The sequence below is a fragment of the Phoca vitulina genome, unplaced genomic scaffold, assembly GCF_004348235.1.
Source record: "Phoca vitulina isolate PV1807 unplaced genomic scaffold, GSC_HSeal_1.0 scaffold8, whole genome shotgun sequence".
NCBI classification, from domain to species: domain Eukaryota; kingdom Metazoa; phylum Chordata; class Mammalia; order Carnivora; family Phocidae; genus Phoca; species Phoca vitulina.
Genome location: NW_022589711.1, coordinates 32,348,273 through 32,375,438, shown reverse-complemented (window position 1 = coordinate 32,375,438; position 27,166 = coordinate 32,348,273). Strand labels below are relative to the sequence as shown.

The window sequence follows — 27,166 nt, the reverse complement described above, 5'->3', positions numbered from 1 at the left end:
TTCAACATTTTTTTGGCACTGTCCCCATTTTACTTTACAGTATTGTTTTGTAAACAGCCCACAGAGACTGAAAAAGAAATGCTTAAGAAACAAAACATTTAGAAACTCCCCACAGAAGACATGTCCTTGAAAGAAAACAAGGACGGAGAACAAGGGGCAGGCCAGAACTCTGAATAAACCCACCATAAATGCTAAGCATCACTAAAGACTGAATAAGAAAGAGTCTGGGAGAGAAACAGTCAAGACCACCAGTGGAAAAGCTAGAAAAGAAGGTAACGCTTTGAGGCAGCGGTCACAATTAAATGTCATTATTTTAGTAGCAGTGTTGTGAAATCACAAAACAATGAACATTATATATTTACTTTTTTTTTTTTTTTTAAAGATTTTATTATTTATTTATTTGAGAGAGAGAGAGCATGCACATGAGCAGGGGGAAGAAGCAGAGGGAGAGGGAGAGAGAAAAGCAGGCTCCCCGCTGAGCAGGAAGCCCGATATGGGGCTTGATCTCAGGACCCTAAGATCATGACCTAAGCTGAAGGCAGATGCTTAACTGACTGAGCCACCCGGGTGCCCCTATATATTTACTTTAAGATATAAATACAAAAATATCCTAAAGCCAAATGAAGACATTAATAAATAATTAATGGGTTACCTCTTTAGATTACCTTAAGCATAGTCCTAATTTTATTAAACCAATAATGAATAATTTATTATTTTGCATTCTGAAAAAATTATATAAAAGTTTAAGATTGAAAACTAATGCAGGTCTGCTCGATCTTCCTTTTAATTTTATAAATACATAATTACTCAGACCAAGTTACAACACTTATTTTTGACTAGAGCAGCATCAGCTTTGGAATTTGGAAAATTAGGTGTGAAGCATGGAAATAATTGATCTCAAACCTTAAAAAGGCATGAACTTTAGTAACTGAAAAAAACAGGTTCTTCCCTAAATTTCTCCAGTAATTGTTGTTAGATGTTTTCTTTAAGTATATACCACCTACAACATTCAGTCAATTTACTCCAGAGATACTTCACCACTTACCCTGAGGAATGCAATCTTGTTTCTAACATCTGTTACGATGGCATTCCAACTCTCTACTGCAGCCTTTAATTGAAGTGATTCCAGATTGCTGGTGTAGGAAAGGAGACACAAGAGAAAGTTCTTTCTTTTTATATACCACACAGGTCTCCAAAAATTTCCATTATATTCTTTAGCATATATGTAAATAACATAAAACAACAACAAAATTACCTCCATCACCAACAATTACCTCAAATGGGCACAAAGTTGTATGGAAGGGTTTGTTATTAAAAATAAAACAAAGACTGGGAACATGTAAGATTTCTTTTTTCAAGAGCAAATATAACTTCTGCTTCCAGAACATCAAGTGTTCTTCTATCCTGATAATATTTTTTTTAGGACATATAAAACCTTTACACAGGAATCCCTCCACTGAAGTAAGGAGGCAGAGAAGGTCAAACAGAGAAAGTGCCCTAGCCATCCAATGCAGGAGCATTCTCAAAGATGCTGACTCCTCTTGGAAGCAGGTTTTGGACTATCTTCACCATAACCCTAACATTACAGGGCTGTGGCTGGCCTATCAGCTCTTCTGCAAATTAGAAAAAGATATTCCTTATGGGAGGGCAAATCAGAAAGAAGTACCTCTTCTGCGAGGATCAATTAGATTGTTGCCTCTATGCAGTGCCTAAATTGCACAAACACAGCAGCTCTGCCAAACATGCCCACCAAATGACTTAAGTAGGAACAGCTTTGAGGTGTTTAAGGTCTGCCATCTCTAGAAGAGAGATTTCATGAGGCCTTTCAAAAGGCCCCATTATAACATCCCCACCCCAGTATCACCCAGCACACCAGCTTTAAAAGAGCAGAACAAGTTATCACTGAGATCATCTTATACAAAGAGGCTTGGTAATATTTTAGTTTATAGTGCCCCTTCTCCCTCTAGCAAGCAAAGATAGACTGATCACTTACAACAGTGCTTCCCGGACCTGAATGCACATCAGTATATCCTGGGAATCTTGCTAAACATCAGAGATTCTGATTCTTTAGAATTGAAGAATAATGATGATCATTAAAATGATAATCATTAAAAAATAATGATGCCTTGGTCCCAGAAATTCTAATTTAATTAATTCAGTATGAAGGTATAAAATTATAAATTTAAGGATAATCTCATGCAACCTGCCTGATATTTGAAAATCACATTTATTATAACACAGCAAGAAACTGCCTTTACCATGTGATTTTAGGTGTTAATACTGATTTTTCCCTTTTGTATTTAAAAATCAAGCATTAGAAGAGAAATTAATTAGAAAAAGGTTTTCCACTTAGAATCCACCCTGTTTTGTAAATATCTGGGCTTCATGCATGTTTCTGAGATTTTTTATCTACTTCACTACAGAGAAAGGGAAAAATCTGTCCGCAGCTATTACTGTACTCAGTAGACTTCAGTGCTTCTGCAGAAGCAATCAAGTAAAAGCAGCAAAGTGACTAAATGACTTTGGAAGTTTAAAAAAAATAAGGGTTTGTTCACTTCAAAGACTCTGATGTCATACATGTAAAACACAGATTCTGTTCAGCCTTAAAGCCACTTGTATCTCTGAGATGAAGATGCATTAAGGAAGAGGGAAATGGTACCTTGCCGCCATGTGAGTCACCCTGGCAAGCTGACTGAGGCATTCCTTTTCAGTCTGCTCTAGATGAAGCAAACCAAAATCTCTACGACACTGTAAGAAATACACCTACAAATTTTGAGAGAAAGACAAAGAAGTTGAAGATGCCCTTGTAAATGAACATATCCTTTTCTCAATCATTTCAAGGAAAGTTGAAGCTATTTTTCAATCTCTTCCAGCACCTGAGCTTCCTGACCGGCCATAATACATTATAAAAACTCTGATTAGTTCTACAATTCTTTTTTACTCAATGGTTACTGGGTTAGTAAACATTCCAGAACATTAGTTTTCAAACTTGAACATACCCTGGTATCATCTCAGACTCTTTAAAAAAAGATGCCTTGGTCCCAGAGATTCTAATTTAATTGATACCAAGTGCTGCCTGAGTAGTGGGATTTTTAAAAGTTCTCAGGTAACTCTAATATTCAGTAAAGTTTAAGAACACTCCCAGAAGTCCTGCTATTTGCTTTTTTTTTTTTTTAATTGATGAAGGGGTAAGAAAATAATCAGACCACGCCAGGAGGACCACCTAAATGGGCCTTGGGAGGTCATCGAGTCTGTCTCCCCATAGCAGGAATTTATTCTGCACCATTACTGTTGCATGCTCACTTGGCCTGTTTTTTCTCACTAATCACTCAATATTTGCTGAAAATAGATTATATTCTTGGACAGCATTAAGTGTTTCTAAAATTAATAGTGGAAGTAGAAAGAAATGTTCTGACTAAAAGTAGTGAGACACAAAATATATAAACTTGAGCTCTTAACGTAATCTGAGGGTTTTGTTTTTCAGTTATAGCTTGCATTTTACTAATCTCCAGGGATTTTTGGTTCAGGTATCATTCCTTGATTGTTGACCTCTGGATTCCCAAGCATTCTGCTAAAGAATACAGCTTACCCATGACAGATGTGGGAAGGTTTATATAATCCTTTTAATGTTAGTGAGCGCTCTAAAAATTTGAATCTTATTGTATATCAAGTTTGGTTATCTATAAGTAAAAATTACATACATAAAGATAATCATACATCTTTTGGAAGAGACCTTAGCTGTGGTGTTCTTAGTTAGCTTAGAAGAAACTGGATGATATTCTGGGGGTCTAGAAAGTAAGTTGGTTTTTGAAATTGGAGTGTATGATGTGTATGTGCTTTGGGAAGATCTATGTAGAAAGTAACAAAGAAAGATGTCCTCTCCAGCAGTAAAATGTTATTCTTAGAAATCTGGCTTAGTGACCTGGCTTCATGAGAATTTTCCCAAAATGTATGTATTTGCTATACATACTGAAGCAGACCAATTTCCTGAAGTCATTTGGGGAAAAACAACATAAGATCATCAACATTGAAGTAATCATGTACAAAATTCCAATGAGTCAAAAAAGCACAAGAGTTGAAGCTATGTTCTTCTGGCTGGTCCTAAGATGACTTATTTCTGTTCATTTAGAACAGTCTTTTTTCAATTCTTTAGTATACTAGTACACAAGCAAAACTTCCCTCCCCAACCCCATTTCTCTCTCTTTTTTTTTTTTTTACCTCAGCTGTTAAAGCTCTGCTAGTTTCTGCATTCAGTTTGTTTAAGTATGTTTTAATTGTGCTTTCCAGATTATGCTTCTCCATTTCCCACTGAGATCTGAAATATATGATCATTAAAGAGTCAGCAACATTGCAGCAAGGACAGACTTTTCCCCCTTATTCAGGAGGGAGAAAGATTCAAGCTATTCAGTGAGTAAGAAATGATTTCTTGTAAAAGTTTACAGCATATAAAAGCAAGAGAAGACATTACTTAACCCTTACTGTTATCTTTTACTACCAAGAGTATGTTTTAAAGTTGTCAATGTAAGGGCTAGGATTTAAAACTTGGCTTTGAAATAAAGTTATCTGAGGATGAATCTGAGTTCTGAAACTTAATAAATGTGAAACCTTGGGCAAATTCCTTAACTTCTCTATATCTCAGTTTCTTTACATGTGAAAATGGAGAACACTATTATTGACCTCAAAGAGCTGTTGCAAAAACACATTCAGATAATATACGTAAAAGCATTTTGTGTTTAGTACATATTAAGTATTAAATAAATATTAGCTATTACCATTAAATTTCTCATAAAGTTTCTACAAGCCTTTCTGTATCCCCAAAATAGCAACTACAAAGGTTTTTATCATCCCTGCCCTCGCTGCATTAAAGCTAAATTACTGCATTAAAATGTTGCACTGGTTATCTCAGTATCTCAGCTCACATTCAACACCTTAGAATGAAAATAAATCCTACAGCTTAAAAATGAGAGAGGGAGATGATAAGGACAGTATTTATGAAGGACATTATAGAGAAAGGTTACCTATCAGGTCTCTCTTTTTCCTATCCCATTTCAGCTTCCTACACCTGAGGCCCTAACTTTAGGGCATACAAACCAAATTATGTCTTTAAAGGAAACAACTGATTGGAAATATAATATTGTAATAGGGACTTGTACAAAAGCTATCCTCAATGTTTTATTAGAAACACTTGGATGCTTGCATACTTGACAAACATTTATGAGAAGTTTGATAAAACAATATATTGTTAATACCACTATGGCCAGAGTGTCTTGAGGGAAAAAAATATTCAAGGACATATATTAATTCAACCAAGAGGACTTATTATGCCATTGAATACTGCTGCATAATTGCTTATGAGAACAAGAGAAAAAAATAAATTAGACTCCAACAAAATTAAAAATTTTGTGCTTTAAAGGACATCATCAAGAAAGTAAAAAGACAACCCACAGAATAGAAGATAATATTTGCAAATCATGTATCTGATAAAGGACTTGTATCCACATGCATAGAACTCTGAAAACTAAACAGAAGACAAAGAACCCAATTTAAAAAATGGCCAAAGGATTTGAATAGACATTTCTCCAAGGAGATACACAAATAGCCAATAAGTACTCAAAAAGATGTTCAACATAATAAATCATTAGGAAAATGCAAATCAAAACCACAATGATCTACTATTTCACATCCACTACAATGGGTAAAATAAAGACAGGTAATCCAACAAGTATTTGTGAGGATGTGGAGAAATCAGAACCCACATCCATTGCTGGTGGGACTGTAAGATGTGCAGTCACTTGGAAAAGTTTGGTAGTTCCTCAAAAAGTTAAACAGAGTTTACTGCATGTCTCAGCAATCCCACTCTTAGGTATACACCCAAGAGAACTGAAAACCTTATGCTCATACAAAAATATGCTTACAAATGTTCATAATAGCATTATTCATAATAGTGAAAAAATGGAAACAAATCAAATGTCCATCAACTGATGAAAAGATAAATTGTGGTGTATTTATACAATGGAATATTATTTACCTATAAAAAGGAATGCATACTGAGATATGCTACAATATGGACATACAATATAGTAAGAAGTTAATCACAAGACGGTACTTATATGATTACATTTATATGAAATGTCTGGAATAAGCAAATCCACTGGGACAAATAATAAATGAATGATTGCCAGAAGCTAGCAGAGGGGAGAATGAGGAATGCCTTCTAATGGAACCAGGATTTCTTTTTTTTTTTTCTTTAAGATTTTTATTTATTTATTTGACACAGAGAGACAGCGAGAGCGGGAATACAAGCAGGGGGAGTGGGAGAGGGAGAAGCAGGCTTCCCGTGGAGCAGGGAGCCCGATGTGGGGCTCGATCCCAGGACTCTGGGATCATGACCTGAGCTGAAGGCAGATGCTTAACGACTGAGCCACCCAGGTTCCCCTGGAACCAGGATTTCTTTAGGGTGATAAAAATGTTCTGGAACCAGACAGAGGTGATGGCTGTATACCTCTATGAATATCCTAAAAGCCAATGAATTGTATAATTTAACACACTGAGTTTTATGCTATATGAATTAGATCTCAAAAAAGTTATTAAAAAATTACCTATAGGCAAAAATATGTGAATCAGAATAAAACTCAGCCAATTTCATAAATCAGTCACACTTAGCATTATTGATTAGGGCAAAGAGTTAGGAACACATAAGCTCTGGTCCCTGCCTAGCTTGTTGTGGGACCATGACTTTGCCGATCTAATCTCTCCCAGCAGTTTTCTAGGGCAGAGTTAAAGTGAACATACACCCCCACCAATTTGCCTAGGACAATTTCAGTTTGTAACTGTTGTCCCAGTCTAATTATTAATGCTCAATTTCATGCTCAAAATACCCCAGTTTGGATAATAAATTATATGGCTACCCTGGCCAGAACATGCTGAATGAATATACCTAGAGTTTCAGAGATGTATACTCAAACAAAGCAACAGCTAAGTTTGTACCTTTTCATGGAAAGTTGCTCTTTAAGATTCTTGATTTCATTATCTTTAGCATGGCTCTGACGCTGTAATCTAAGGAAAGATGAAAGTGATAAATATTAGAAATTATTTGTCATTAATACAGTCAGAACAGCTCCCCTTGTAGCTAGGAGGGACTAAGTATAACCATTTTGGGCCACAAATATTGAGCCTGAAAATAATTAGTCTCCTATACCTAGTCCTTCTGGAATTTATCTTTTTTTTTTTTTCTCCTGATGTCTGATTTACTGACTTCCCCAAGAAGGTAAATACTAAGTTCTAACCCCATTATTTAGAAGCCAAAGAGAACTTGTATCCCCAGTTCAAAGACTTAGAAAAATATCTTAAGTCCTTTGTACTTTAGTTTACCCACAAGAAAACACAGATGGTATGTTCTGATTTCCTAGGCCTGTGGTAGGATTGAGAACTTCAAAACTTTTCTTACAAAGTTATTATATCAAGTCATATAAACTATTAAAGGATAAAGGTCTGAAAGAAATCAGATATTAAATATAGAAGTAATGAGGCTGTGTGCAATTAAGAATTTTAATTAAAATAGTAAATTATAACTGGGGAGTCACTGACATGACCTAATCATGGGAAGACTGGTTAAAAATTTTATACAAATCAGAAAACATAACCTGTGATTGTTTTAAAAATTATATGCAAAAAGCTACTGAGAGAAGTGCGAAGTAGTACTTTTTCTTTGATATATGTTCACAAACCATTTCTGATGTTCCTTCCTTGTGCTGCTATATATCTCCTCACAACTAAGTTTTTACACTGACCCATTAATTTGCTATAACATGAAGGAGTTTACAGCAAAAGCACATTTCTCTTTAAGTTTTGCTATGTTCAGACACTTGGGATACACAGGAATTTGAGTTAATATAAATTACTGGAATGATAACCTTAAAACAATGACTTTAAATGTTGGCTAGATTGCTTACTATTAGATTTCAGAGATTACCCACTCACCTTTACTCCAAGCTTCTTAGAAGCTATAGAGACAATCAATGTTCTTTTTTTTTTTTAGATTTAAAAGATTTTTTTTTTTAATTTTGTTATGTTAGGTTCACCATACATCATTAGTTTTTGATGTAGTAATCCACGATTCATTGTTTTCGTATAACACCCAGTGCTCCATGCAGTACGTGCCCTCCTTAATACCCATCACCGGGCTAACCCATCCCCTCACCCCCCTCCCTTTTAAAACCCTCAGTTTGTTTCTCAGAGTCCATAGTTTCTCATGGTTTGTCTCTCCCTCCGATTTCACCCCCTTCATTTTTCCCTTCCTTCTCCTAATGTCCTCCATGCTATTCCTTATGTTCCACAAGTAAGTGCAACCACATAATTGACTTTCTCTGCTTGACTTATTTCACTCAGCATAATCTCCTCCAGTCCCATCCATGTTGATGTAAAAGTTGGGTATTCATCCTTTTTGATGGCTGAGTAATATACCACTGTAGATATGGACCACATCTTCTTTATCCATTCATCTATTGAAGGGCATTTCGGCTCTTTCCACAGTTTGGCTATTGCGGACATTGCTGCTATGAACATTGGGGTGCATATGGCCCTTCTTTTCACTACATCTGTGTCTTTGGGGTAAATACCCAGGAGTGCAATTGCTGAGTCACAGGGTGGCTCTATTTTTAATTTTTTGAGGCACTTCCACACTGTTTTCCAAAGTGGGTGTACCAACTTGCATTCCCACCAACAGTGTAAGAGGGTTCCCTTTTCTCCACAACCTTCCCAACATTTGTTGTTCCTTGCCTTGTCAATTTTTGCCATTCTAACTGGTGGAAGGTGGTATCTCAATGTGGTTTTAATTTGAATTTCCCTGATGGCTAATGATGATGAACGTTTTTTCATGTGTCTGTTAGCCATTTGTATGTCTTCTTTGAAGAAGTGTCTGTTCATCAATGTTCTATTGAACTGAAAATGGAATGAAAAGAAACCAGGTCTGTTTCTACACAAAAGAGATCATGTTCTCAAGTAAAGAAGAGGAAAGACGAGCTTTGTTACTATGGTACGCAGGAAGATGTAGAGAGATTTGAAAAGGAGGTAGTAAGACTTTTCAAGTTGACATCCTCCTTTCCTTTGAATGCTTCCATTACTTTAATATTTTACCTAGCTATAGTTAAGAGTGGGCAATAAAGAGCTGACAGAGGCGGTGGGGAATTCAGAAGGCCTGGATTCTTAAATAATAGAGGATAAGGTAGGCATAGTTCTTATCATCCAGCTTGGATAGGAAACAGCTATATATGTTCAGGCAGTCACAACTTCTTAGTCTTATTTTTCTCTTGAATAACATGAGGATAGGATTAGACATTCTTTTCTGAAAGATCTAAGTTCTCAAGCTTACTCTGGCTGGATATCAAGTTTAATTATATGAATTTTATTGACAGTAATTTACATTTATTAAGTGCTTATTGTAATTTGTTCAAAATATGTTGCTATTATATAAATCTTCTTTGTTAATTCTTCAATTATCATCAGCAAACATTTACCAAACATTTACTGTAGGAGTGACACTGAAATAGGCCAAAGAAAAAAAGATTTTTTTTTTTGCTTCCTAATAAACACCATAAAGTAAAAGAAATCAACATTTTACAATTTAAAAATATTTACATTTTTATCATATACTTTTGAGACATGTTCAAGTGAATTGAACAAAGGCTTAAAAGCTATATGAGAACACATACCATGCTCGCTCATGTTTCCTCTCAGCCTAAATGCTCTGTGTTTTTTCCAATCTCAACCTACATAGGCAAGGTTCAATATTGTCTTCAATGAAGTTCTTCCTTGCCACAACAATCATCAGTACTCTTTTTACCCTACAAAATCCCTATTAAGTATGGCGCCATTTGACAGTTATTTTTATGTACAGTTGGCCTTGAACAACATAGGGGTTAGGGACACTGATGCCTACCCCCAGCAAATGCAGATGAAAATCTTTATATAACTTTTGATTCCCCAAAAGCTTAACTACTAATAGCTTACTGTTGACCAGAAAGAAGCCTTACTGATAATATAGTCAAATAATATATGTTTTGTCTATTACATGTATTATATACTGTATTCTTACAACGAAGTGAAAGAAAATATTACTAAGATCATAAAAGAAAAATACATTTATGATACTATATTATATTTATCCAAAAAATCTGCATATAAGCAGACCCACATAGTTCAAACCCGTGTTGAAGGAGTAACTGTACTTAAAACAAAACAAAAAACACACACACAAAACATTAAACTTTTGAGATAATCATAGATTCATATGCAGGTGTAAGAAATAATACAGAGAGATCCCATGTACCCTTTGCTCATGTTCCCTCAATGTTAATGTCTTATAGAACTACAGTATATTAACCAGGATGTTGATAACGATAACAGTCAAGACACTGAACAGTTTTATCACAATACCTCATTTTGCTCCCATTCCCATTTCCTCCTCCTAACCTTGGATCACTAATCTGTTTTCCATTTTTATGATTTTGTCATGTTAAAATTTTTGAAATTTTGCCATCTCAAGAATGTTACAGGAATGAAATCATATGGTATATAAGCTTTGGGGATTCACTTTTTTCACTCAGCATAATTCTCTATCTGCAGGGTCTGCTGTGTTATCACTCTTTCATTTCATTTCATACCATCAGGTGGTATATGTATCTCCTTTTTGTTTGTTTTGGTAGAGGTCTGTCAATTTTATTGATATTTTCAAAGTAACAGCTCTTTGTTTCATGGATTTTCTTTATTGTTTTTCTGTTTGCAATTTCATTACTTCTAATCTTTATTAATTCCATCTCCTTGTTTTAGATTATTTTGCTTTTTTTCCTCTGGATTCTTGAGGAGGGAGCTTAGATTAGATTGAGACTTTTTCAACTCTTTTCAAATGTGTACAGTTAGGGCTATAAATCTTCAAAGAACTACTTCAGCTGTGTCCCACAAATTTTGATACATTGTATTTTAATGTTAATTCAGTTCAACATATTTTTATTTCCCTTCAGATCTCTTTTTTGACCCATGGATTAATTAGAAGTGCTGTGTAGTTTGGAGATTTTCCTGTTATCTTTCTGGTATTGATTTCTAGTTTGACTCCATTTTGATCTGAGTATATGCTTTGCATGCTTTCATTGCTTTTAAATTTGTTTTTATGGGCCAGGATATGTTCTATCACGGTTTCCTATGGCCACTTGAAAGCATGTGTATTCTGCTGTTGTCTGTTGACATGTCCTATAAATATTGATTAAATTCTGTTGGTTGATGGGATTGTAGAAATTCTGTATCTTTGCTGATTTTCTATCTAGTAGTTTTATAAAATTACTGAGAATACAGTGCTGAAATTACCAACTATAACTGCAGGTTTTTCTATTTCTCCTTATAGTTCTATCAAGTTTTGCTTCATATATTTTGAGACTCTGTTGTTGGGTACATACACCTTTAGGTTGTTATGTCTTCTTGGTGGATTGATCCTGTCATCATTATGTAACGTCCCTCTTTGTCTCCAGTAGTTTTTTGCTCTGAAGTCCATTTTATCTGATATTAATACAACCATTCCTGCTTTTTTAATGTTTTTACATTGTATACATTTTACCATCCTTTTATTTTCAACCTATGTTGATGAAACTGAAGTTTCTTGTAAATAACATATTGTTGGCTTAGTTTTGTTTTGTTTTTGAAATCCGCTCTGCCAGTGTCTTTTAATTGATGTATTTAAATCACTTACATGTAAGGTAATTATTGATGTTAGGGCTTAAGTTTGCCATTATTTTTTTGTTTCCTGTTTTTCTTTTCTTACCGTCTTGTGGGTTATTTGACCATTTTTTAGGATTACATCTTGACTTATTTATAGTGCATTCGAATGTATCTCTTTCTCTCTCTTTAGCTTTCTTAGTGGTTGCACTTGGTATTACAATATGTATAGTCTACTGGTATTGATATTTTCCCTACTTTCACATAGGTCCCTTTACCCTCTACACTTTTAAAATTTAATTTTATTTCCTCTACACGTTAAACTCCACAAGAGATGGTATTATAATTTTTGATTCAAGCACCAAGTATGATTTAAGAAATTAATGAGAAATAGGATGGACTCTTATTATTTACCCCCCCCTTTACTCATTCTGATGTTCTTTCCTTTCTGAAGTTCCAAGCTTCTATTATCATTTCCTTTATGTTTACAGATCTTCCTTTTAGCCCTTTTTATTTTTAAAGATTTTATTTATCTATTTGATAGAGAGACAGACAGCAAGAGAGGGAACACAAGCAGGGGGAGTGGGAGAGGGAGAAGCAGGCTTCCCACTGAGCGGGGAGCCCGATGTGGGACTCGATCCCAGGACCCTGGGATCAGGGCCTGAGCCGAAGGCAGACACTTAACGACTGAGCCACCCAGGTGCTCCTCTTTTAGTCATTCTTTAATGGTAGCTTTGGTAGCAACAGATTCTTATACTTTTCCTGTCTGAGACTCGTCTTTATTTCCCTTCTTCCTAAAGGACACTTTTGCTGGATATAGGATTCAAGATTCTTGTTTTCTGTTGTTTTCTTTTAGGTTTTTTTCTTCCAGTACTTAAATAATGTGCCACTTCCTTCTGGCCTCCATGGTCTCAGATGAGAAATTCGATGTCATTTGAATTTGTGTTCCCACATGTGTTCTTTTTCTCTGGTTCTTTCAAGACTTTTTGTCTTTAGTTTTCTGTTTAGTTATGTGACTTGGAATGGACTTCTTTGGGTTTATACTATTTGGGATTCACTCAGCTTCTTGAATTTGTAAATTTATGTATTTCATCTCATTTCTTTAAATAACCACCCCCCCCCAATCTCTCTTCTCTCTTCCTAAAATTCTAGTAAGAACTTTTAACTCTTTTATTATTGTCCCACAGGTCACTGAGACTCTGTCTCCTTTTTTTTTTTTTTAAATCTTTTCCCTAGTCTTATCTCCTCTCTGCTGTTCAGATTAGGTAATATCTTTTGATCTGTCTTCAGATTCACTGGTTCAATCCTCTGTCATATTTAATTTATTAGTGATTATATCCACCAAGATTTTCAGTTATTGTATTTTTCAGTTTTATAATTTCCATCCTTTATTATAACATTTTTTGCTAAGATTTCCTAGGTTCTCTTTTAAAGAGAATTCAATTTTGTTGCTGAAGCACTGTTATGATGGCTGCTTTAAAATCTTTGTCAGACAATTCTCAAATCTGAATCATCTTAAAGTTGTCCTTTGTTGACTGTCTTTCTCTTTCATGTTGTGATTGTCCTAGTTCTTTGTATACCTAGGTATTTTGGATATTATGAGACTCTGGATTTAATCTTTTTTTTTTTTTTTTTTTTAGCAGGAAGACCCCCTGTGTAGTGTGAGGACTGAGTGAGTGTGTATTGAGTGTGTATGTTTAGCTTCCCATTCAGCCCTGCTAACAACATTCCACCAAAATCGGACACTGACACTCTGTCTCAATGCAGATGAGTGGTGTAGAAGTTCAGTTCCTCCCTGGTCCTACTGACATTTCCCAAGAAAGTGGGGCACCAACTCATTCTGCTTTTTGCCTCTGAGTAGAGTGTAAGATCAGCTTCCTGTTGGGCCCTACTGACACCAGGGAAGGAGAAAGCAGAGGGCTGACTCACATTGCTTTGTTGCTACAGGGTGGAGAGCAGGAGATCCATGTTGGGCCCCTCTGGCACCAGCTGGGGAGAGGGGAGAAAAGAGAGTGCCAACTAGCCCCAGGGGTGGCAACTCAGCTCCCCATGAGGAGAGTACAGGTGATACCTAGTATTGACCAGTCCCACCTCAGGTTACCCTAAGTCTCACTGATGCTGGGCAGAGGTAGAGGCTTAGCTTGCTGCTGGATCACATTGACACTATCCTGGCAGAGGAACCAGAACACTACCTGCTTTTGCCTGGTGGGGAATGGAAGACCAGCTGCATGCTCAGTACTGCTGATACTACCCCAGCAAGGAAATCTGGTTTCTGCTATCTGCCGTGTTGGAACACACTACTTGCTTCCAAGGGGTGGTATGGGACCATTGGAGCTTGACTAGAGTAGGTGGATACTGCCAAAAAGGCTTTCTGTTATTATATCTTCCTTTTCCTGATCCTTTGGATAGAGGAAACAAGCTTTTCTCAAAGCTTTTCCCTATCTACTGGCTGTTCCAGGTTGGTGATTTCTGCAGTACCCCATCTAGGATATATGGGAGGCAATAAGAAAAGTCACTGCCATATCATTCCTCAAGTACCAAGGTCTCGAGATAGTCTATTTTCTTCTACCTTTTAGAGTCTTCCTCTGCTTGTTTGTTGTGTTATATCCAGGGTGTTTTAGTTGTAAGTCGGAAGATTTGCAAGGAATACTACTACTATTTCTTGGCAGAACTAGAAGTCCCTCTGTTTTAAGTAATTTTAAACAAATTAATCTGTACTCTCCATTAGCTCACAATGTCTGACATGTCTTGGTATCTTGGTATGTGCCTTACATAATTCTTCTCACATAATGGGCCCCTAATAAATGTCTGGTGAATGCTCCTTGCATGAAGATATATGCATCCCCTAAAATGGTCTGTTTGTAGTCTCAAGCATACAAAGGGTGCCTAGGTCAGCTATAAGAGTTGAAGGATATCCTCAAATGGTAAAGGAGAAAGGCAGCAGCTCATCTGCATGGATGGCATTACTTTTCTGATCTCTGATATAACATACATATGGATTGGTCATTGCCTTCCAAGCTAAAAGACAAAGTTTTGAACCCCTAAGTGTGGATTCTTAAGTGACTGTATTCAGCTTAGATTTGCCAAAGCCATCTTAGGTCCTCACCTCCTTGAACTTGAAGCATCTAATTCCAGCAGGGCTAAGCCAAAGTGTTTTTAACTGAGATTATGTTGCCAGCACTATGGCATCCAGTTCTTCTCAAAAATTCCTTTAAGGTTAGATGATATCATATATGGGAGAAAATTTAGGACCTAAATCTTTGCCAAATATTTCTCTAATTTCATAATTGATATTGTGGACTCCTTACTCTAAGATATTACCTAGAACCTGTCTATTCACCCTATTAGCAGTCTAAGAACTAATGGATTTCAAATTAGACTTCATGGACAACTGGCATCCTGTAGCATTACTATGTATTAAAATAATGTATTACAAATCATATTATTTCAACTGATTTGGAGACAGTTATTAGTATAAAAATAATAAAACAAGACACTCATTTTCCTCTATTAAGTCAGAATTTTTAGTCTTAGGTATTTAATACTTAAGATTGTTAAGGCAATGTTGGGAGGGAAGAGTCTTCAGGAATTTGATTCATTTTTAATCTCTTAGTCTTGGAACACAGAAACTCTGAGAGACCAATACAAAAAAGCATTCAAGTGATTTCATGGGTGTCTCTGAGGAATGAATTCATTATATGCCATAAAGAAACAGCAAATCATTGGTCATATTTTTATAAATTAGAGTCATGACCTGAAAGTTAATTCTATTTCTCATGTAATTCTATTATAATCACACTTGTTCAGCCAATACATATAAGGCTTGATATATAGAGTGAGCACTTGCTTATTTCTCAATCCAGCTGGCAAGGCAAAAATATATTTGGTTTTTAAGCAAGTGCAGGCCTGTAAGTCGGCAGTTCCTAATGTGTAGTTACAATGCCACCTAGTGGCTACACAGGGATTATCGTTTAAAGATCGTGTTCATAAAGGAGCAAATCCAGAATTTCCTGTTACCAACAGATTTGCACTTACTTGGAAACCTTATTGATTCCAAAAGCCACTTGTTGGTTCAGAGATGCAATGATTTTGTCTTTCTTCTTAATCTGCATTTGGTTTTCTTGCCACCGAAAAGTCACTGTTTTCAACTGTCTTTTGAAATCCTGATCAATGAAAAATATTATTTCATAGTAAATTCTGTTCAAGTCACCATATATTAAAAGAAAAAAAATGGGTTCTTCAAAAAAAAAGAAACTACCATTAAATTGAACATTTCAACTACTTCTTACTGGTTTCAGATAGAATGGCAAAAGTACTTACTTCACATTGATAGTGCAATTTATAAAGCTGCCGCTGCCGAGCAAGCTTTTCCTTCTCAGTTTCTCCATATTCTGCAGTTACTTTACTGGTTGAGCCCTAATGAGCAAATGGAATATGCATGCCTTATTTTCCTCTAAAAAAACACTAATTCTTTAGTTAAAGGGGATTTAAAGTTGCCATCTAACTCCTACTCATGCTTTATGTCTCAATGCAAACATCACTTCTCCGATTAGTGCAGATAAACCCACCTCTCCCCAATTACAGCAATCACTGAACAATCCCACAGTTACTTGTCTACAGCGACTACTACTGGATAACATTATGTGCATGCTTACCATATTTTTAAGCTTTTTTTGGTAATGCCTTTATTGTCGTAAAAACCGTATAAGGTAGGCACTTATTATTCCCATTTTAGAGATGATAAAACTGAGTTAAGTAACTTACCAAGGTTACACAGAAAGTGGAGAAGCCAGAATTCTAACTCAGGCAGCCTGAAGTGCCCAAACACTTAATTATTGCTCAGTACCACCTTAGCTTAATATTCAACTTCTCCACTGGATTGTAAACACTATGATCACAGGGACCATGTCTTAGCATAGCTCTTGACAAAAAGCATGTGCTAAATGTTTTTTGAATAAATGAGGGCATAAACATTTTCCAAAATGTGTGTCATATTTTTATTGTATTTTGGAGTTCTCATAACTATTGAATGAAAACCAAAGGCCCCATATTTAAACTTTAGTCTGAAATCCAAAGCTGAGACTATGTCATTTCAGTTAAAATATAAGTATTCTATTATTATAATTGGAAAGGGAAAAGGAGATATGACAATTATCAGCCAGGGAATCATTTTTACTAAATGTACCCTTAGACAATCAATATTCCTACATACTATGGAATAGGTTATCATTAAATTACTTTTTCATGAAATTATCATTAAATTACCTTAGTATAGAATTCTCATTTAAATCAAGTGATTTAAAAAAAAAAAAAAAAGTCATATGCTTTGTCTGATTTAGTGTTCTACTGAGCACTTAAATCACTTTCACATATAGGTACATCATGCCCAAAGTGACCACTACTAGGAAAGGAACCAAAGGAAAACAAAACAAAACACTGTTGTACATTAATATTTTTGTAGACATGTCATGTCTACAACCAGTTTAATTTTTTAAAAATGAAAGTACCTTTGTTTTATAAAACTCTTTTTCTCAAAATTAAATCAATGGGATTAAGCCAAGTTTTTTTTCCCTTGTGGTATTTGAAAATCTTTCACAAGGAACACATTTGTGATCAACACTGCCTAATAATTAAAGCCAGGAAATAGTCTGAGGGCTAAAGAGAAAAATTTCAGCTCCTAAGGTTCTTTTTCCCCTCTACCAATCCTGTCCCTCCCTCTTCCTGTTTTTATTTGCTCCTCACAAATACAGCCCAGACCACTAGGCTAACATGCTGTTCAAAGAGTCATGGCAAAAACAAAGGTTAACAACTGTTTCTGGAAGAACGAAGGCAGGGCTGTACCCTTTCCGATCAGGCTTACCTGCTCTATCATGTCCAGAATATGCAATTCATCCAGGCTATAGAACTTGTCTTCAGTTGCAGAATCCTCTTGAATATCACTTGCATCATCTTTCATAAATCCACTGACTGGGTGTTGATTTGCTTGCTCTTTCTTCAACTGCTCTTCCTTTCCTATCATAGTTGGGCTACAGTGGTGACATAATCAGTGTAATTTTTTATAATGGTTGAGTGTTTTTCATCTAAGCCATTGCTTCCCAAGTTAATACTGTACTGGTCTCATGAAATGTTCAGCATCAGAAGGGTTCATGGCCAAAGAAAGTTTAAACAGTGCTCATATTATGTATTTCTCTTGACAATTCATAATGAATTTATTTAACATATATGAAATAGCACTCATTCGAGGTACTATTCTGTTCATCCTAATGTTTTCAAGAATTATGAGACCATGGAGTTTATTTTTCAAATTATAATAATTAACACCAGTTACTTTTAGGGAAATAATACTTTGGGAAATATTGATAAGCATCACATCTGCTATATTATTTTATCATCTCAGCATTCTTGACAAGTAGGGTGGTTTAATCAATTTCATTGCTTAGGTCCAGTGTACATTTAGATAGAGGGCTGCAAACAGCAACATAAAGTAGATTTAAAAATGGAGGTTTCTTTGGTAATAGGACTTAAAAAAAAGAAACTGCAGTGATAACATGGATTTTAGTAACTAGAAAACTACTAAAAAAAGAATGAAAATACTGTAAGTGCAATGACAATTAAATCATTTCTATACCTATGTCTAAAAATGTAAATGCATGCTACTATCCTTTCAAATTGGCCTACTACTTATAAATTTCCTTCTTAATCTCATTAAATGGTAACAATAAATAGTACTTTTACTTGTAACATGACATAAATGACTTGATTAGTGAATAGAAAGAAAATACATAACTCTAGGATGCATTATTACTTCTTTTAGGCACTGAGACCTAGAAAACAATGGCATCTAATGCTTGCAGAGTAACTTGTAAAACACTATAAAATAGTCATTAGGTATCACTAAGGTATTCTAGAATGACTCAAACATTTTGGAAAGTTCAATGAAATCAATTGCTTGTGTAGACCACTGGTTCCCAAACCCAATTAATTTTTCAAATTATCTGGAGTTTTTTTTAAATTATTATTTTTGCAGGTACCACGACAACTCTAAGTATATAGAAGAATTTGTATTTTTGAAAAGCTCCAGAAGATTATTCCTAAATTTTTAAAGTTTAATAATAGCATTGTGATAATATAGGAAAATGCTCCTATCAGTAAGAGATGCAAACTGAAGCATGTAGAGGTAAAATTACATGAAATTTAGGATTGAAAACACTTCAACAAGGAAGAAAATGTTAAGGGAAGAATGAAGCAAACATGGAAAAACACTGTAATTATTGAATCGGGATGCCAGTTACATATATTAATGTAGATGCGTATTATTCTCTTTACTTTTATGCATATTTGAAAATTCTCATATGAAAACAAAGGTCCCTGGGTAATTTGATGATCATCCAGGTTTGGGTCTACACTGTAGGTAAAATAAGCAAAATGATTGATAGCACTGTTTCACTCTTCAGTAAATTATTTTTATGGCACCTAGACCTGGCTTGAAAAAAGCCAAAATCAAAAAACTATTGCTCTAGTATTGTTTTGCTCAACTTGCTGACTTGACAGAGAACATGAAAACCCATCTTGGATGATGAACCATTTACTTACCAAGTAGATCACGCCATTATCAGTGAGAAAATATCAACTACAAGTGATGACTTTAAAGTTAAAATATGTTCTTGCTACCATTTTAAAGATATCTTAATAATTTATGTCCTCACAGTGAGTTCTCTAAAGTTACCGATTTTCAATTAACAAACTTTTTGGTGGGTATATCTTAATAATTTATGTCCTCACAGTGAGTTCCCTAAAGTTACCGATTTTCAATTAACAAACTTTTTGGTGGGTATAATGAATCTCTTCATTGTCTCCCCTACTTCCATCCTCTACTACATTGTCATCAATCACATAGTTGTACAAATAACAGTGATCTTCAGACATTAAAAGGTTGCCAGTAAAGGTTCAAAATTCATAGTTAACAATTGGGATTAAAAACAACAACAAGCTGTGGGTTAAACAAACCAAATCAAAATAAACTCTGCCATAAAAGAGGTCATTAGGACAAACAATGATCTGTTCTTTAAGGTTAAATCTTACCTAAATTAGATTTGGCTAACCACAACCTAGACTATATTTTAAAAGATTTTACGCTGGATCCAAATTAGTCTTTGAATAAAAAAGCAGTTAGTACTATGTGACTCTTGAGTAGCCTTATATAAAAACAGTGAGAGATTCTTTCTCCCAAAGTAAATGATAATTTACTTTTTATCACTCTGTTAAAAAGTGACAAGTTACTAAGACAAGGGATTGTACCTTCTTCTTTTAGAACACTTTTCAAGGCAAGGCTGTGTCATACCGGCAACGCACACTTTGAAAATAGTAAGAAAAACTGAAAAATTAAACCAATACTTACACTTGTTCTTCTTTTGATTCCTTATTCTGAAAAACAGCATCAAGAATTAGTAATCTATATCAACTTGTCTGTACAGCATAGTAATATCAACTTGTCCGTACGGCATAGATTTAGATCAGTGTTTCTCAAACTTTTTTGACCACAATCAAAATAAGAAATATATTTTACGTCATGATGTAAATGCACTTATATATAGATCTTTGTACTAAGTATAAAACTGAAATTTAAGTTCCACTAAATAAACTTTACCCATAGTATGTGTTAAATGGACTGCATGTCTGTGCCTCTCCCAAATTCATATGCTGAAACCCTAATTCCCCAATGTGATGGTAATTGGAGGTAGGGCCACTGGAAAGTAATTAGGTTTAGATGATGCTCTGCAGTCCTCATGATGGAATTAGCGCCCTTATAAGAGAGCCCAGAGCTAGATCTCTTGCTCTCGTGTGTGCTCTCTTTCTCTCTACCATGTAATGATACAGCAAAATGCCATCTGCAAACTAAGAGGGCCCTCACCAGACACCAAATCTGCTGGCACCTTGATCTTGGACTTCCCAGCCTCTAAAACTGTGAAAAATAAATAAATGTTTGTTGCTTAAACCACCCAGTCCATGGTAGTTTGTTATAGCTGCCTGAACTAAGACACTATGTGATGAATTCTGAAGCTTTTTTTTATTCCTATTAATTCTATTTATTTTATAAAATGGTAGTTGTGACCCACTAAATTGATTTTGTAATCTACCATTGAGTCATGAGACAACTTAAAAATTATTGATTCAGATATTGGAAATAAGTACTGGGGCTGAGTTTGCACCTACTGATAATCTTGGGACAGAGTATGTGTAATTCTCCTTTATGGAATACTACTAACTACAAGAGTTCTTGAAAATCTACACATAAGGTAAAAGCAAACTGATATATTAAGAAATCTTATAGAAAAAGTGTCAGGGAGATCACAATTAGAAGGAAAGGTTAAAAAACCCTAAATTTTAAGTTCATTAAAGTAAAACTATAAAGGCAACATACTACATACAGGTAGTATCAATGACAACACATACTAATTAAGAGTATTAATTACTTTTATACATTACCCTTCTATTAAGAGTATTAATTACTTTTATATAAATTAGAGTATTAACTTCTACTACCACCTCTTATTTACAAGAAACTTCAGGGTCTTCTTCCCCAGATTCCATGATGTACTTACAAATTTGTTTTGTTTATTTCTATATACTAAATGGATTTTTGCATTTCAGTGTCTGATGAATGTCCAGTGCCAATCTGATTTTATGATTTAGAATTATCAACTCCTACCTTGGTTCCAGTTTACCTGAATAACTGATTGGAAAGACATCTGGTTGTTAATAATGAATACCTAGTATAGGTGAATAGTTTCTGAAACTTTTAGCTCTTCTTATAACAACTTCTTGTCAACACACGCATCAGCCTGTTCTACATGCATCTCAGCAACTTCCCCTCTGTAGAGAGCACACCCAATTTGAAGGGCTAGATTTATTTCCTGCCATGTTTCTTTTTTTCCCAAAGGCTTCATCACAAAGCCTTCTATTCTTCTGCCATCTGCTTTATCTCCCTTTTCTATTCTTAACCCTTAATTCCCCTGGGTGGGAAGTGGGAGTAGGAAGGAGGATCTAATTAACTCCCAAAAGAGTTATTTATAATTTGGACATATTAGAAGCTGAATACAAAATCCTAAATGAAGAAAGAGTAACTACAAAGTCTCTTTATCTACTAGTTACAAGTTATCACTACTGTTCCCTCTATTTGCTATACAAATTTTACTTTTTCATCATATTCTTCCAGAGTCCCTGATAGATCTTTGTAGGACTTCAACTAATGTTAGGTAGAGATATTGCAGAACAAACCATTAACAGAGGACACAACTTCATTCATAGGGACTTTGTTCTTACTCTGTACAACACAAGCTAATTTCTGTATGCTAGAATTTTTCATGAGGAAACTCCTGATTAGAGAATGTGATTGACTTAGCTTTTTAAAACTGGTTGCTTATATTATAACCAGACAATTCTTTGTACCTACAATAACAAAGTATAATAGGATTACTGTATGTGAAATAGTCATATGCAAAAATTTCAGCATTTTTAGGTCCTATACTTTAAAATTCAGATAAAAAAGATGTAAGATCTCTCTTCTAATGTCCAAATCTTATCTTGATAAAATTATCTTCAAAGTATCTCAACTTCTTCTAATAAAATAAATTGGAAAAAAAACTTAGGTTGTAAAAAATAACAAAAAACTTTCTGACATTTAATAAGACATTTTCTTTTTTTTTTTTTTTTTTTTAAATTTTTTAAGATTTTATTTATTTGCGAGAGAGAGAGAATGAGAGACAGAGAGCATGAGAGGGAGGAGGGTCAGAGGGAGAAGCAGACTCCCTGCTGAGCAGGGAGCCCGATGTGGGACTCGATCCCGGGACTCCAGGATCATGACCTGAGCCGAAGGCAGTCGCCCAACCAACTGAGCCACCCAGGCACCCTAATAAGACATTTTCAATATTACTAGCATGTGAAGTTTTGAGCTGTGTTTACATTTATTTCCAATTGTGTTAATTCCCTGTTTAATTTCAATTTGACATAAAAGTGGGACTTTCCACTGAACTAAAATTGAGAATCTGAGTAACCATATTTTAACTTTTTGGAAGAAAACTATATACCTTTTTGGAAGAGATAAACTATATCCCTTTGGTCTGGCAACTGTGTATTTCCTTGGCCAGCTTTATGTAGTATTAGACCTGGGATTTACTAATGTTTGGCAAAAATTTAAAAATGTCAGCTAAAATAATGGACCAGGTTGTGTTTTGTCATACAAGAATTGCCTAAAAGTAAGTCTTCTTATTTATCTTTTAAAAACATAACTTAATTTTCAAAATAACTTTTAAATGAAATGGTAAGTTATAATAAATGACGGTTATGATAAATATGAAAATGATATTGATATTTTATTGATCAGAGCATAAATAACCTTTATTTTACCCTTCACCTAAGTGTTCTGTAACTTTCCCTTCATTGTGTTAAATTTCATTTATGATTAAAATTTGTGTATACTTCCAAAAGACTAGATAACATGGGCTTACCTGATTATAGTTGGGCAAATACTCTGAGTTTATAATATAATCTACAGAGTACATCTAGATTTTAAGTGTATGTTTCAGGCCAGAAAATAAAACTTTTTTTTTTCCCCACCATAAAGTTTGCAAAGCATAATGCTTAGCTCTATGCTTGATAAAAACAAAAAACAAAAAAAACAAAACTCTTGAGTCCAAATCCATAGGAATCTACAAACATCAAGAGTGAACCAAAATGTAAATGAACTTTGGGTGATTATGATATGTCAATGTAGGTTAACCAATTGTAACAAATGTACCACTCTGCTGGGGGATGCTGATAATGGAGGAAGCAATTCATGTGTGGGAGCCAGAGATATATGGAAAATCTCTGTACCTTCCCTCCAATTTTGCTCTGAACAACAACAACAAAATTGCTCCAGAAATAGTCATAGTTAAATAAAAAATTAAGTCAAAAACAAAACAAGACTCAACTTTCCTTTGTAATTTTCCAAGCAATTAAGAGACTTTTTGCTAAAACTGTTATAGATAGTAACAAGAAGTTGTTTATTTTGTAACTGGCAAAACAAAAGGAATGAATGAAGCTTCTTGAATTTGTACCATTTTTGTACATTACTGCATTGGTGAGAGCCTTGGACACAAAGAAGAAAATCAAGATTTCTTAAGGTTTTGAAAAATGCTTCTGAATATATCACTAGAAATATGATGAGAAGCTGTTTTTCAAACACTGAGTAGGCATTTTTTAAATGAGAGTGGTATGCAGAAATTAATGAAATTTCCAAATACTTCAAAGTTTCTCATTTGTATATTTAAATGTATAATTGTGATTTAGGGAAGTGAAGTAGGACACACTGCGAGTTTAAATCATTCAGGATCTAATATATATAGACTTCTCTACAGCCACATATTCAATAAAACTATTGACATTTATAAGTCATTTATGTTATATGTCTACTTGAATTAATTTTAAGTTCTAACAGTGAATCCATGTATTAAATCAAAGTGTTCATAATTAGACATCCCTCTATTATAATGCTAATGCAGTCACTTACCTTTTTATTCTTAGTCTTTTTCTTTTTCTTTGGTTTACTCTTAACCTGACAAGAAATAAATCAATTAATATGCAATTCAAACTGCACAATAAGTTATTTTGCAAAATATATTTCCTCTAACCATGGAAATCTTTTATCTTCTAATATTATACATCACATTTTCTTCCTAGAATCTATAGAAAATTATTTTCATTTTCACTTTGATTTTAATCTCAGTCTTCTGCTCTTGAAAAAATCATTGATCTATAAAGGAATAACATATCAATGAATAGGCTATAGAAAAAAACCTCACAGATCCTCATTTGCATATGTACATGCATGAGCAACAAAGGAGGAAGGGACTTTAAAAAAAATCAACATATTCAAGTCCATCAGAGGAAAAATTAAGTCTGGGAATAACTTAGTGACCATATAATAACTGTTAAAGAAATACAGAGATTCCATCCTGCATGATTTTAATTCTACTCCTGTGCAAATGGCATTGAAATATCCCTGTTTTCTTCTTTCTCTCTTCTGTTCCCCATTATGCTTTCTTCTACTTTCTATTAACTTCCCATCACTCAGGATAAAGAAACATGTTCAGAAATCTAGCACAGTGCCTGGCACATAACCAGTGTTCAGTAAATGCTGGCAAAAATAAACGGTTAAGGCAGGAAAGATTTTGGAAGAAGTACTAGGGAAAGAACCATTCCAATTCAAGTTCTGTGTAAACACTATGATAAACATAAACTAAGATCATCTGAGATGCTGTAAGGACAGCACACGCAACAAACTAAAGGCCCTGATTAAGTTCTAATTTGAATATTAATGAGAGCTTATACTTCCTGGAGATCTTTAATAGATTCTGTTGAAGATTCACTGGGTATCGACGCTCCATCTTTATTCATTTCTGCTAACTGTATTTCAGGGTTTGATTTCACATTTATATTGTATTCCATGAGGGGTGGACTTAGTTCTTCTTCCTCATTCTGTAACTCTTCTATTTCAATACCTAAATGTTAAAAACAAAACACTCAAAATCGGGATGCATACAGTTTTAGCCTCAACACTATTATAAACAAACCCTCCTCCCCGGCCCCCCCACCATAAAACACCATCCCAGGAACAGAAATAGAAGACATCTTACTCTGTTCCATCACTAGATGAAAATGAAATGCCCATTTATCAATGACCAAATAGGTACAGATACTAGCCTAGAACCAATCAGTACAAACCCAAATGTTGATACTTTGTTATCTTAAGTAGGCTCTAAATACCAGTAAATACTGTTATCTTAAGTGACTCTAAATATTAGATATTCAGAACTTAAGTCGACTCTAAATACTAAGTTTTTGAGGATCCTGACATTGACCCTATTTTAGGATAATGAACATTTTTTATTTCTAACTTAAACATTTTTATTGTTTAAGTATAATTTTACTCCAAACAAAACCCATGGTGTTGTTTTCTTATGTATAATTTTACTTGCACAATATGAATTGCATTAAAAAAAATCCACAAGAGCACAAAAATGGAAATTAAAAAAATCAGCAATTCACCACCTGGCAAAAAGAGTATATAGTTTAACAATGCACAGTTAACCAGATCAAAGCTACATAAGCTAAAGAGTAGCATATACGAGCAGGTAAAGCAAGCAGGCAGACATTTCTGCCTGTTGAAGTATCCAATGTGTTAAAAAAAAGTTAACAAACTATGGGTAAATCCTGGAGCACATGCACTAAGACCAAAGCAGAGTAAAAAGGCTCATACTACATTCAGCTGACCAGTAGTAATTTGACCACATGATTTTCCAAGCTTATAACAAACAATTATAGTTTATCATACAGTTTATCTGACCAAGTAAAACGCCTGTAAGTATCCCCTAGCTGTCCCAAGTTGAAAGGTCATCTAGGCATTTTGTTTTTAAACATACTTACGTTGACTGCCTGTTATTGACTGTAGAGCAATTCCTATGATACATAAAGAAAAAATTTAAGATGTACAATTGCAAATGCAACCAAGAAAATATCTGACTAGGACTAAGAAAAGCCAGAAGATTTTTACGCTGTACCAATTAATTTTATTATTTTTTTTGCACCAATTTTATAACTGTAAAAACAACTAGCTTCACTCATGAATCCAGTTTAAACAAGGCATAATCTTTAGATTATAACATAAAGCTTATAAACTCCTGTTTAGAAAAGGAAAACAAAATTTTGATAGTTCATAATAGATAATGCCTAGAATATAAACACTTTAAAACAAGTAGCACATTCTTATAATTTAAAAAGTCTAAGGTCATGAAGTAATAATAGTCAATTATGAAGCAAACCTCCATTGAAAGTTTGAGCATTTTTTTAGCAATATGAATTACCCTGATCAGTCCTCCCTCTCTCTTGCCTATTAATAATTATTAAGCATCTACAATGCATCAGGCCCTATTAGGCTCTAGATATTGAATGGTGAAGAAATAAGACAACTTTACAGTGATTTAGTGGGAACAGTAGATATTAATCAAACAAATGAAAACAGCAACTGTAATAACTACTAGGAAAGAGATATAAGATACTAGGAAAGCCTCTATTAAAGAGACTTGAAGTTTTTCGGTCTACCTGAGAACTGCTTGAAATGCTTTGAATTTATTTAGTGCTCAAGTATTTCCCAGATATTACCTTTATTCTCGTTTGTTATGAAAAATCTCAAAGTAAATGTAAAAAAAAAAAAGTCTCTTATTTTAAGTCAAGGGTTCTTGCATGACTTTCTCATATCATCAAAGTCAGCATTCTCTTCTTTTATGCTCAAAGAAAGCTCTTAAAGGTTAAGCAGGAAAAAAAAATGGTATCCCAGAACCTTAGTAAAAGGACTATTATTGGGGCCTAGCAATTACCTCGGAAGAAAATCTGGACCGGTTCAACAATTACTGCAAACCTGGTA

At 34.5% G+C, this 27,166-nt stretch overlaps 1 protein-coding gene across 8 annotated transcripts in view; it reads right to left on the bottom strand.

Annotated features, from left to right (window-relative positions):
• The window catches only part of DZIP3 (DAZ interacting zinc finger protein 3), a 95,271-nt gene that overhangs the window by 12,316 nt on the left and 55,789 nt on the right, over window positions 1-27,166 (bottom strand). For 7 of the 8 annotated variants that reach the window (XM_032406494.1, XM_032406489.1, XM_032406490.1 and 4 more), the window contains 11 exons: window positions 26,170-26,202; window positions 25,075-25,244; window positions 24,254-24,298; window positions 20,102-20,127; window positions 17,564-17,729; window positions 16,024-16,119; window positions 15,739-15,866; window positions 6,988-7,056; window positions 4,219-4,315; window positions 2,660-2,763; window positions 1,046-1,133 (listed from right to left, as the gene is read on the bottom strand). In XM_032406494.1, coding sequence (XP_032262385.1) covers window positions 1,046-1,133; window positions 2,660-2,763; window positions 4,219-4,315; window positions 6,988-7,056; window positions 15,739-15,866; window positions 16,024-16,119; window positions 17,564-17,729; window positions 20,102-20,127; window positions 24,254-24,298; window positions 25,075-25,244; window positions 26,170-26,202 — 1,022 coding nt within the window. The remainder of the gene's footprint in view (window positions 1-1,045; window positions 1,134-2,659; window positions 2,764-4,218; window positions 4,316-6,987; window positions 7,057-15,738; window positions 15,867-16,023; window positions 16,120-17,563; window positions 17,730-20,101; window positions 20,128-24,253; window positions 24,299-25,074; window positions 25,245-26,169; window positions 26,203-27,166) is intronic. The other variant, XM_032406497.1, reaches the window with a different exon arrangement.